The sequence below is a fragment of the Aulonocara sp. 'chitande type north' Nkhata Bay genome, linkage group LG17 (genome assembly GCF_057382095.1).
Source record: "Aulonocara sp. 'chitande type north' Nkhata Bay isolate Kocher_YH1m ecotype deep benthic linkage group LG17, A_spYH_male_GT1.1, whole genome shotgun sequence".
Lineage (NCBI taxonomy): Eukaryota > Metazoa > Chordata > Actinopteri > Cichliformes > Cichlidae > Aulonocara > Aulonocara sp. 'chitande type north' Nkhata Bay.
In genome coordinates this window covers 28,914,732-28,928,055 of record NC_141360.1, presented here as the reverse complement: position 1 = coordinate 28,928,055, position 13,324 = coordinate 28,914,732, and the positions used below count along the sequence as shown (strand labels likewise).

Sequence of the window (13,324 nt, the reverse complement as noted above, 5' to 3'; positions counted from 1 at the left end):
CCATTTAAGTGCAGTGAACTCAAGATGATTTGAGCCATGAATGTTATCTCGTCATAAAAGGATGGACATAGTCAGCAACAGTACTCAGGTAGGCTGTGACATTAAAACTGTGGCCAGTTGGCTCTAAAGCCTCTTTTCCACTAGTACGTACTCGGCTTGGCTCAGTTCAACGCTACTTGATTTCCATTGAGTACCACCTAATGTGCACGGGGTCGTTATAGCAACGAGTCTGAAAATCTGTGACGTCATTTGTATGTGACACAAACAGAACACAACAAAGGAGGACGCTGAGGCGATGGTTTACCTGCTGTTCGGTCTATTTCTTTTTATCAAACTCATGGACCACGGTGTTGGTTTTGTGTAGCCATTTCCCTCATTTCAAAAATCCTATTTTTGATTTTTGTGAAGGAGTCGCTCTAATGACTCATTGAATGGCGCCATTGATTGGCCAATTGTTGGCAAACAGCCTGCTGACTTCACATTTTTGGAACGACTCAGCTTGAAGTGTGCTTTAAGGCAGGATGGAGTCATGTTTTCATATTGTTTAGACCAAATTCTGACCCTACTATCTGAATGTGGCAGCAGAAATTAAGACTCATGAGACAAGGCAACTATTTTCCAGTCTTCTATTGTCCAATGTTGGTAAGCCTGTGCTAGCTGAATTCAGTTTGTCATTCTTAGCTGACACGAGTGGCACCCAGTGTAGTCTTCTGCTGCTGTTGCCCATCTGTTTCAAGGTTCAAAGTGTTGTACATTTAGAGATGTTTGTCTACACACTTTGGCTATAAAAAGTGGTTATTTCAGTTTCTGTTGCCTTGCTATCAGCTCAGTACAGCTAGAAAACTACTTCTCCCAGGATATTTTGTGTGTTTCAGACCATTCTCGGTAAAAACTAAAGATGGTTGTGTGGGAAATCCCAATAGTTTCTGAAATTTTAGAGCACCGTCCCTGGAACCAACAACCATGCTACAGTCAAACTCACTTAAATCACCTTTCTTCCAAATTATGATGCTCAGTTTGAACTTCAGCAGGTCAACTTTACTATGTCTATAAGCTTAAATGCAATGAGTTTCACTGAATTTGTGTCAACAAGCAAGTGTACGCAACAAAGTTGCCAGTGAGTTTTTCTCTTCAGTATATTTTTAAATGTTGACCAACTTGTGGGACTAATTCTATCCCTGATCCCTAATACTTGGACGTTATTTTGTCCATATATAGATGGCATAAAACTCCACCTCAGTGTCATGTAAAGAGTGCAGGAGAATGAAAGTAACATAAATAGTCTGTTGCTTACTTGAGAGAAAAAATAAATATAGGCATTGCGGGAAATGAAATTCTAAACCTAAGTGTAATAAATAGCTTACAGGTGTAAAACAGTGGTTTGTATCTGTTTATATCTCTAAATCAGAAATAGCCAGGTCTTCTGTAGCGTTCTGAAACTCTCCCCTTTTTCACAAGATAGCAAGTTAGTGTGTGGGTGAGACGCTACTGACAACTGCTATGTGGTAAGAGAAGGGGGTTTACTCATGTATGAATTTGTATGTGACTTTGAGGATTCCCCTGCGCTCTGTGGCCTTTAGATAAAATGACCAGGAACTGAGACAGTTTTGGGACATTTGTTATTATGTGGTCAGTCAGTGGGGAGACTTTTAAGTTTAAATGTCAAATATCATCACTGTTACACAGAATTTAAAAAAAAAATCAAAAGAAAAGTTCACGAGAAAGGGTTAAAATTTATAATTTCACATACATATGTTAACATACATTAACATAACATACAATAAACTGTATAATTTACATCATTCTTGAATGTAACTGTACTTTTGAGTCTGGTGTCATGTGAATGAAAATATATTATTATATAATATATAATATTTTTAAAAATGCAGCAATTTAGTTGGATTTAAGGGAAATGTGATTAAATGTGCTATCAGAATGGTACTTGGAAATTATGTAATCTAGATATTTATGTATCAAGATTGTTGAGTAGCCCAATAATTGAGAGCAGCTTCGTGGAACCCTTCAACTACATAGATAGATAGATAGATAGATAGATAGATAGATAGATAGATAGATAGATAGATAGATAGATAGATAGATAGATAGATAGATTATTATACATTATATTATACATTATTTCCGTTGTATTTTCAAAATGCTCTCAGATATTTGTATTTTTCAGGGTATTGCACTGAAGTCAGAAATCCCAGCCTCATGACAACACCAACCAGCATGATAAAAGCTATCTAGCTAGTTTCACACTTGAACTCATTAACAGTATTAACAGAGAATTACTTTACCCCCAATGCATTCTCATTACTGAAAGTACTCCATTTGGTTTAGGTTAGAGTTCTGCCTGGGTAGAGCCTGCAGGAAACAGGACACATCCACTGGCTCGGTTCACTGGACTTTTATCTGTGCTGATCTTACGTGTACACTATTGGACATAAGGCAGACTCTGTACTAGAAAGCTGGCAGGACAAAGCCGCTTAATGCCTGATCTGTCTCCACCTGCATCAGGTAATGTCAAAATTAGGGTTGCGGTGTGTGTGTCACAACAACTTTATACTGATGTGTGTGCCCTAGGCACACGTGCATAGACACACGTCTACATTTTGTGTGCCTCTGGGTCACTTGTTGAACCAGTCAGCAAAGTCTTGGTCTGTCTGATTGGAAAGCAGTGGGTCATCGGGAGCGTGTTTGAGACAAACAAACAATAACACCCTGTACTTTTCCACTGATTTTAATAAGCAGGTAAAGGAGTGGTCTTTGAAAAGAGATCTAGAGCAATCTTGCCTCCTGTGTGTTTGTCACACAAGATTTGAATTTTCAGTTGATTGAGGCTTCCTGTTTCTTGTGTGTACAAATACTCTTAGGCCTGCTCAGCCACACGCACTGGTGTATTGTTGTGATATAGTGGGGAATGTAAACAGTTCTTTCTTATACACACACCTGGCTATTCTGTCTACGTTTATTTGACGTAAGAAGAAGGAAACAACCCTTAGATAGTAGCTGTGACATTTACTTTCTGTAGTACAAAGCTTCACGACAAAGCAGAGATTGTTTTTAAATGCACATTTTGCTTTTAAATTAGTCATATTTTATGTTGAAGTCAATTCTTGACCCTATTTTTTTATTACAGTGATAGAATGACTATGTATTCTAGATGCAGGGATATTTTCAAAGAGAAAATCTGAAACTTTAAATATGTTTTTGGCTTCTGGGGAAGAATGTGGGTAATTTCATATAACCTCTAGTATTAATGAGTCTTTCTGGGATGCATAAAGTGGAAAAATAAAGTCTGTTGGACTGTTTTAGAAGAAAAATGCTTAATAAATTTGCAGTTGTTTTCAGTGCTGGGAACAAAGCTGTAATTTTTGTAAGTTAGTTTGAAAATGCTGTCATTTTTTTAACCGACTAGATTTTTTCTTACAATTTAAAACTAGCTGAACTTTGGAATGTGTGTTACATTTTTAACTTTTTTTATGTGTGTTTGTTTCTCTGGGTGCATTTACTAAACAGGAACCAACAGAGGGCTGGGATGAAAGGGTTAAGTAAGACTGGGGGGAACATGAAAGAAACGTACACAGCTGCTGGGCATGTTAAGCTCCTCTGCACCACTGTGACGACCTGTTGGAACAGATATACGGATGGTGAATAGGATACCGCAACACAGAAACCATCACACTCACGTGTAAAAAGTGACTAAGTTCAAGGTCGCTCATTTAACATTAAAATTCGCCAAAAGCGGACTTTTCCCCCAGTAGTTTTTTTCTAACACAAAACTGTTTTTTGAACACGTTTATTTTGAATAGTACAGAGAAACTGAATGCCAGATTGTCGGGTACTGTTTGTTTCTTCTTTATGCTATATGTGTGCGTAAAGGATTAACAACAGGAGCGGGCATAAAAAGGAAATAAACAAAGCAAAGAATAAAAACAACAAAAATGGTTCGTCAACACGAAATGTGGCCGCGCGGACTTGCAGTATTTTCAAACATCTCTTAGTTCTGTCTTAAATTCTGACATAAATATATGAGCTCACGTCCTCGAGCAGGATTGTGTGATTTTGGATTGTTTTTCGTCGTTTGTGCTTTTGTTTCCCCTTTTTCCCTCCCCCCCGACTTCCCGAATTTCCAACAGGGACTGAACGCACCACGATTTCACGCCGTGTACCTCTATTTTCAGAACGGTGACGTGAAGGCTCATACACTCCTCCTATATGTGGCTCGTCAGGCCGTGGCAGGCCCTGGGATTGGTGAGATGTAGTTGCTGTAGCAGCTTATGACGGAGCTGTGAGGAGGAGGGTGGGAGCTGTATAAAGGCACACTCACAGGCTCCGGGACCTTCACTCTGGAGGAGGAAAGCGAGTTTTTGGGTTGGTTAACGTTTCACCAAGGGACCTCCAACCCCTGTATTTACCAACAACAGGCGTCTATTTCCCAACACTGTACCGTCCTAGCACACGGACTCTCTAGTGAGAAATCCCCTCTACCTCGACTAATAAATGCCAAGAGAAACAACCCAAGCGCCCAGAGATAAGGATCGCTGCTCCGAATTTGACAGAAAGACTGCACAGTCGGACAAACAGAGGGAAAAACAACAAAAGCGCACGCATCGTCGCCGTTGCCTTTCTCAATGCATACCCTTTGTGCCCGGGGAACGATGAAACCAGAGATTAACGCCGCCGTCGGATTTCTGTCGAGATTTCTGAGGGTAAAAGGACACGTAAACGATCGACAGGTCCAAACGTTCAGCCAAAGCTTACAGGACATTTTGGCAGGTAAGGAAACACGCAACAACAAAAAAATCCACTTCCGTTCACAAAATCCCTTTTAGACTTCTAATATACCATTCCACACATCGACTTCGGGGTTTGTTTCACGGATCGGTGGTTAACTTTGAGTTCTAATAGATTTGAGAATGATTCAGAAGAAGCCTTTCTTTGTTCTCCTAAGTATCACTTTCAGCGCTACCATAGCGCACCGCTAATTGCGCACATCGGAGAGAGGAAAACGCACTGGATGATCCAAGGCGATTTGTCGCCAGTTTTCGTCGACGCAAATGAATATTTCGAAGTAAAAATAATGTTGAAAATACGAATTGGTTAAAGTTTAATGTATGTGCTGTTTTTAGCTTGAAGGGTGGGGGCGGGGAGAGAGAGAGGGACGCTCGACTGGCTCGAACAAGGAAGTGCGCCTCTGAGTCGCCCGATAGTGCACACAGAGAATGGAGCAAAAACATCCCCCAGTGAGACGACACAGGATTACGTAATGCTAAGAACGAACTGATTTAATAATAATGAAAGACTGTCAGTGTTAAGACCACACTTTATTAGCTGTTTGGCACTGCGCACACGACCTTTTGATGTGTAGCACCCTTAATTTGCCTTTGTTTATCTGCTTTGTGTTAAATTTGGAAGGTTGTTGATTTGCTCCACAACATATGTCACTCTTTTTGGTATTACCATGCGGTTAAAAGATGAGGTCATATTTCACCACGTCTCACATTTATTTCATTAGGGTTCCCACAGTCCACTTAACATGTGTATGTAAGGAATGGAGAGTAGACAAGGGAGAAAACAATGCTTTTACTTTTCAGGAAATGAAGCCTTAGTTGTACACCCAGGCTTAGTTTGACTGTTACTGGGTTTTATAGCAGATGTTGCAGAACAGTACAGCTCAGGGATTGTCTCATTTTTTGCTGTAAACGCATTCCTCTCTCAGGGCTCTTAAAGCTCCTATACATCTGTCTAATTCCATCCACATGCAACAGCAGATGACCTACATTTTCCTATATAAGAGTCTCTCACAAAAATAGCTCTTAAACTGCTAAATGGTTGCAAGATCCTGTCCATATGGAGCAAGTTAGGCTATTTATTTCTATTTAGAATAGATTACAAAGATTTCCATCTTTCAATCATGACCAAAAAGTCACCATTTGGACCTGCTGATATCTGAAAATGGTTCTAGGGGGTTTTATTTATCAATCACACAGTTGGAGGGATGAACAGTATGGTATAGTGTGTGGAAATTATGAGTAAAGCATTTGCACAAAATGCCAGTGAGCAGTCAATTCAGGGGGGTTGGCGTATGTAAACAGACAAAAGTTGGAGTCTGCTGTGAGGCCTTTGTGGGGGGAGGGGAGACGTTTTGGTGGGCGCCTAGAGGCAGACGTTGAAGACGGAAAGGCAAAATGGAGGGGAAATCTACTGGAACAGCCTATATTTAGTGATCGCAAACATCAATTAGAACAAATAGTGTAAATTATAAGCTTTGTATAGCTGCAAGTGCAACACTCATTAGCTTTATTTTCTAAAAGAAAAATAAATTGGCTCCACCGTGTCCAGGTTTGTTTTTGTTTTTTTGTTTTCTTGGATGAGGGAAATATGTGAAAACAAAAGAGAGTGTGTGGTAGTACCCCGTGGGCCTTGCCACTGCTAAAATAGGGCAGCCGGAGCTCTTTTGTGCTTTGAATCCTCACAGTTACTGTTGTGTCTGCATGCTGAAAAGCAGAGTTCCTCGCTTCTCCTGTTTGTGCTGCGCAAAGGGAAGTGAGGAAATGAGTCCCAAAGGCCAGATTGCAACCACAGAGATTGTGTAATTGTAGAAGGCAAGGTTCTTGGTTTGTCTAAAAAGTAACAGACAAGGTTCTCAAATGGAAATTACCCAACGGTCCAAAACGGAGCCATGGTCAAGGTCAGCTACAATGAGTAAACAACCCTCTTTGGTTAAACTCTTTAGGTTAAGCGCACACTCGTCTGCTTACTTTTCCACCCCCCTCTCTCTCTCTCTCCACCTCCTCCTCCCATCTGCCCTCGTTTTTAAGAATAGGCCATGCTGAGCTGATCATTTCCCAGCTGCTCTGGGGTAGGTAGCTGCCTTTGTGGTTCTGTCTGAGGCTGAAAGCTCATCAAGCCTCTTGTGCTCTTTCACGAGTGCCAGCCCCTCTATTAGCTCGGCAGTATACAGACTCCTGCGATAAGGCACAGGAGGAGGGTGGGGAGGAAGGGAGGGGTTGTTATTATCCTGGTGGGTGCATACAGGTGGCCTCCGGGCCCTAGACTGAATGCTGACCCACTTCCTTTAGCCTGTTTTTTTATTGGCTACAATGAAGTTACCATCAATGGGAATTCAATATGGATGAGCCCTGTCAGGGTAAATGGTGGGTAGGTGTGTATCATAAAGTGAGAGGTTGGTAAATAAAACGCTTGGAACAAAAGGGATTTGAAAATGTCCTGCTATCATAGGAGAGAGATGACAGGCTTTTCTATGATTTAAAAGTGAAGTTACCAGAAAAATATGGGCCACGTTTAACATTTACACAAACTCAACACTTAACTGTCTGATTGGCTACTCATTGCGCAGTAATATGACCCATACCGAGAGTAGCGCCACTGTGAATCACTAGTTTCAGCGCACATCTGAAACTTCCACATAGACAGACAGATTTAAAAAAAAAAAAAAAAAAAATGGGAACCCTTTCCCTTTAAGAGGCGGAGCTACCCCAGATGGCTGGCTGGGACACTTTTGGTGTTTTTGTTCAGCCAGTCATGGGAGACTCTGTGACACTGAGGAAGGCCAGTAGAAGGATTGTGCAATTCAGTGGCAGCCTTTTTTGTCACGTAGGCCTGTTTATGGCTGCTTATGAGGCCTGTAACAGGTGATAGTATTTTTCCTTTCTTTTTGCTGGAGCGTTCAATAACTCTGTATTTCTGTGCATCTAGGTACACTTTGTGAATTGGATCCTCTCTAGGCTAAATGGGACATTTGTAGGAACACCTACAGAAACATTCTGTAGTTCCCCAAGAATAAACGCACTTATCAACTGTATTAAATCATTTTTATTTTTCTGCAGAAAAAGATCTGTCTAAACCAGTAACGGGTTTCAGCAAATGCTTTTTGCATAGTAATGCATTGGACTTACTTTGACAGCACCAGTTGCATCTCATTTATAAACATTTTAGTTGCCTCCTGGCTTAAACGCATAGCACAAGATTAAGATATACTATTCTTAATTAAGTGTTTCTGTTCTCATTTATAATACGGAGAGCCAACAAAAAGTGCTGAACATAATGTTTTGTTTAATATTAGGTTTGATCAAGACTTGGAGAATATTAAGCATATCATATATCATCAGATTGCTTTGTTGTTTTCATTTTATGATGCCCCTTTTTAGATTAGATGTTTTTACAGTCTTATTAAATCATCTGGGCTTATCTGACACAAAGTACAGTCTGTCTGCTTTCTCTTTAACCTTCGGTAAACCTCCAGTTTATTGCAGATCTCTGGCTCCTGTATTATCTTACATTACTACGCCTTTGTTTTTTTCCTTCTTTGCTTATGACATGATCTTGCCGTCTTGACGTGTTAGTAACAAGTGTCTGTTTTTTTTTTTTTTTTTTTTTTTTTGTCAGAGCTAAACATTTTCTCCACCTTGTCTCTTTGTTTCCCTGCAGAGCAATATAAGCACCACTGGTTTCCAGACAGGCCCTGCAAGGGCTCAGGTTACCGCTGCATTCGCATCAACCACAAGATGGACCCCCTGGTGTGGCAGGCAGGCCAGCGCATCGGTCTGACCATCCAGCAACTCTACCTGCTGCTGCCCAGTGAGCTCACGCTCTGGGTGGACCCCTTCGAGGTTTCCTACCGCATTGGCGAAGATGGATCCATCTGCGTCCTGTATGAGTCGCAGCCTGGCCCGGGAGGAATGCCAGCGACAGCCACCACCAGCTCCCCCTCAGGAAACAGTGGGGCAGTGAACCCTATGGTGGACAGTCACATCAGCTGCAAGGAGGAACTGATGGTGCTGGGAAGAACCAGTCCCTCCAAAGGCTACAATATGATGACTGTGTCTAGTTAAAGCGGCACATAGTCACCCAGGCCTACTATTGTTCAGGGTCACGCCATGGCTGGTCATTTGGCTAGACCAGGGTGAGCCTTTTTAAAGCTAAGAATATGAAATGAAATAGTGAAAGAATGGAAAAAAGAAAAAACAAAAGAAAAAACAAAAACAAACAAAAAAAGAAAACAGAGGATGTGGCCTATCGTCCAGGTGATGGAAACCTTGTAGGTTTGCTATTTTCTACCCTCTCTCCCCATTATCATCTGTTCTGTTGTGTCATTGGATGAGCTGGGCACTCCATTTTTTAGGAGAGGCTTTGTGGAAATGGAACTGTTGGGGCAGCTAAACTAACAAACCAACCAACCAGGAACACCCATGGAAACTGGCTCCACCTACCCCTGCACTCTCAACTGTAAACGCCGGTGATCGGCTCTGTGTCCGAGGGGGCTATCAGCATTGACTTTGCACTTATTTGTGGTTACTATGGGTACATGTTCAACACACCACTGCAGAAACAGCAGTCCAAATTACATGGATACTTTTTTTCTTCGTTAAGAACTACCCCCGAATCAGAAAATTCAAAACTCTTTTTTTTTTTTTTTCCCCCAGTTTGCTGTTTTTCATTTATTTTGCTTCCTGGGTGGGGAGGAAATTGAGGTTCAGACTGTGCCCAGTGAAATCCAAGCTCAAGGTAAAGAAACTCCCAATGAGAGCATCTCTATTTTCTATAAAAACCCTTTTTTGGACCACAGGGAATATATTTTCTTTATCTTTTAGCCATTGGATAAAAAAACAAAAACAAAAGGGGCTTACGGTCTTAACTTCTCTTCCTCCCCCTTCTCCTCGCGACAAGTTTAAAGAAACCATTCATCCCAACCTTCTCTCCGGCCTGTATGTAAGTGCAAGTGGAATGTGTTGTGACACCTGTTACCTATGGATACCAGCGTGTCCCGTTACACCATCGCCCTCCTGTCACCCATGTTTGTGTTGCTTTCTGAGGGAAGGGAAGTCGATCCATTGTTCCCTCTAGGTAATGAATGTTGTTGAAATTCACAATCAAGTCCCTGTGTTGTTTAATTTAGCCCCCTTTCTCCTTCAACATTTGTCTTGCATTACCAAAACTCAATGTGTAGCATGGGGGTGGGGGGGTCTTTTTAGCCAAATTTTGGTCTTGTGGCCCAGTTAGAATTAACATTGAATGCACTTTGACGTGAGATTGTGTGGGATGTGCACCTTTTGGAGAAAATCGCTTGCATTCCATCCATTCAAATGTCATCTTTTCTCACCGTTCTTACTGCCCTGCCCAATTTTAGCCGTTTGATGATACTGTAGCTCCCAATGTCGCCGTGGACTGATGTCTGGCCACGTGGGGAGTGTGCAACAATGGATTTCAAAACCTTTTAACACTGTATTTGTGAACATTTCAGAGCTGTTATTTTTTTTTTTTTTTAATATAAGTGGAGAGTATTCTGGGTGGTATGTTAAAAACATTCTGTTATCCATTCATATGGCACTGTTGATTCTGGCACGATGCAAAGCTACCCCAACCCTCCCTCCCTGCACACCACCTCTGACATGCACAGATGGTGATTTATGTTGCTGATTTAAAAAAGAAAAAAAAAAAAGAATTGCCTGAAAGGTCTGACCTTAGTGATGACTTTGTGACACTTTGGCCAAAGGGAGGTCTGGAGCATCAAGTGTTCAGAGTTTAACTTTAACTTGAATTGGGGAAAAAAAAGTTAAAAAAAAAAAAAAAAAAAAAAAATCGGGCCTTATCAAACTTCTATTTCCATTAATTGTTTCAAAGGTCTTGTAAAAGAGAGATAATTATTTTTAATTTTTTTTTGGAGGGGGGATTGGAGGTCCACTGCCTTATGGAGACCTCATTGTCAAGTATTTTGAGCCATTTGTGATGTTAACTAATGCCAGGCTTACGAGAGCCGACCTGGAGCATTGTGCTGCCTGGGCCCTCGCCGGAGGTGTCCCCTTTCCAGCCTGGCAGCTTCAACTGCCCCCACCCGTCCTGGTGTCAGGGTTAGAGTGCCTCAAGTACCACATATCATCCCCCTTAAGCTCAGACCTCCTGTTTAGCCAAGAGCAGGCCAGCATGCTGCTAGCTGACCCCCTGTGGATGCAGGTAGACTTAATGTGACACATATCATCATCCACCACCGTAGGGAGCTGGGTAAGGAAGGCAGGTGTGGGGAGCTGGTGTGAGAGAGGTGGGGGCCAGGGCCGGACTCTTTTGTCCAGGGCAGCTAAAATCCCTCCAGCCCCCTCCCTCTCAGACATGTTCAACATCCCCCACCCTGACCAGAACCCTTCGACCCTCCCTCAGCAGTGATGGATAACCAGCACACGCGCTTGGCGTGCTCAAGCTGCACTTAAGGGGGTGGGCTAGTGGGAGACAAGGAAACATGGATCAAAGATGAAGAATTGAGGGTACTAAGGCCATTGTTTTTTTGTTTTCATCTCACTGGATCGCGCTGCACTTAATTACTGAGTTTGCGTAGCAACTTTGTTTACATGCATATGAAAGGATGTTGTGGCTGTCTGGTGTACCCCCACTCCACTCCCGGTTCTGGGGTTGAATGGGTAACAGGATGATGGAACAGATGCTAGAACGGCTACGGGTGTTGCTCAGGCCTTAGCCACTGGCCAAATCTGTCACGGCAGGCTGGTTCGCCGCTCATCACCAGACCTATGGGTGTTTAAGCTCCCCTAAGCTTGAGAGGATCATGGGTAATATAGCTATAGCCTTTGACGCACTGCAACCCCCATAACCCCCCTGCACCCTGTTCTCTGCTGATACTCCCTTCAGCAATCTGTGAAAAGCAGTTATTCCATGTTGGGCAGATGGAGGAGAGCTTGCTGGGCTGAGAGCCCAGCGCTTTGGTTTCCATGGTGGACACCAGTTTTAAAATCATGTTGCTCCATTAAAGCTTTTTAATGTCACGTGAGATGTTTTGAGATTGGTCTATATTTCAGACGAGAAATGATCATCTCGTCTCACTGCTTTTGATGTATTTTATGGTCACACTGCTAGATTTTCCTCATCTTTCCACTCATATCCATTTTGCCCTCTTCATCCTTTTTTTTTTTTTTTTTTTTTAAAAGAGGATTTTTAGTCTGGTGATCTAACCCAGTTTTTAACAGAATTTAATTCTTCTGGGGCTTCGAAAAATGAAAACAGAAAAAAACCCAAATTCCCCTTGGACACCTTTTCGACTTTGCTACTACCACCTGAAATGGTTTAAAGTCCTCAGTTGATGTTAACTATTTCAATGGCATCCATTCAGCTTGTGCGCACGTAGATTACAAAAATTGTTGTGAGAGTGCTTTGAGTAGTCAGAGGTAAAATAGCACATAAATGCACTAAATGTTGAAGTTGTGCGACATTTTTTTGAGACGCGAGGAGTCTCTCCTGGAATGTATTGCCAAACTCAGGCCTCAGACATTCAATAAATAACTCTTATGGAAACGTTGTGCATGTTAAGATATGAAACAGGAAGGGAACAGCAGTTTCGTTGTTGTTGTTGTCAATACTGTCATCGATTAGTTGAATTATTGCCACTTTCACATTTGAGGTGTTTTACATATTGTAGAATGTATTGTAACTGTACAACAAATGGTAGAGTACATAACATTACACATGGGAAGTGCCAATAATTTCTATGCTGAGGTGTTTTGTTTCCTTTTTGTTTTTCAGACGTATTACTTTTTTGTATTTCATCTTTTAACATGGATAATGCTTTTTCGTAAGTGAAGCCATTTGTGATGGGAGTGTTGGCAAGGACCAAAGTTGTTCTGGTAAAATTATTAGTTTCCATGATCTGTGACTGTAGACGTATCCTTTGTTTTTTTTTTTTGTTTGTTTTTTTTTCTTTTCTTTGTTTTCTTTTTTCTTTTTTTTTCCCGTTCATTCTTTTCTGTTTTTTTTCCCTTTTTTTTCTTCTATTTACGTATAAAACTAGAAAATAAACAAAAAAATCTGAGCTTACCCAAGAAGAAAAGCTGTATCTTGTGATTTCATGTCAGTACATCTTTATCGTGTTCAGTTTATTTTTCCTTGGGTATGTTGTGATGAACTGCTGTAAATTTGTACAGTTCATGTAAATTGATTGTGCGGAAGTTGTACAGATTTCTATATTTTGGAAGAAAAGTTTTTTGTTTTTTTTCTCTGTAATAAAAGATTTCCTATCTTGGCATCATAATTCCCTTTGAATTGTGTCATCATTTACTTCTGTACTCACTTTACATTTCAAAATGGGGACAGGGGTGGGGAAGACATTAATACAGACGTTAATCAATAAAATAAAAGCTTCTACGTGACTGAATGAAGCAGGAGCAATATAAACTAAGCCCTGATGCCGTGCCGTCGCTCAAGCCAGATTGGTAGTTGACCTACAATGCTTTAAAGACTGAGCCATCTGTACCAAGAGGCCTGGAAAGAAGAGATCAAGTCAGCAATTCTCTTGCCT

At 41.3% G+C, this 13,324-nt stretch overlaps 1 protein-coding gene across 1 annotated transcript; it reads left to right on the top strand.

Annotated features, from left to right (window-relative positions):
• The first annotated feature begins 4,329 nt into the window (after window positions 1-4,329).
• btg1 (B-cell translocation gene 1, anti-proliferative) lies at window positions 4,330-13,057 on the top strand. The gene is made up of 2 exons (XM_086268436.1): window positions 4,330-4,782; window positions 8,458-13,057. The coding sequence occupies exons 1-2, from the start codon at window positions 4,638-4,640 to the stop codon at window positions 8,859-8,861; spliced, it is 549 nt and encodes a 182-aa protein (XP_086124562.1). The 5' UTR covers window positions 4,330-4,637; the 3' UTR covers window positions 8,862-13,057.
• The last annotated feature ends 267 nt before the right edge of the window (window positions 13,058-13,324 follow it).

What these genes read in the sequence shown, in the direction of transcription:
- btg1 (XM_086268436.1), top strand. Translation starts at nt 4,638, where the DNA reads ATGCATACCCTTTGTGCCCGGGGAACGATGAAACCAGAGATTAACGCC. An exon ending in CTTACAGGACATTTTGGCAG is followed by an intron (nt 4,783 to 8,457) that starts GTAAGGAAACAC and finishes GTTTCCCTGCAG; the next exon opens with AGCAATATAAGCACCACTGG.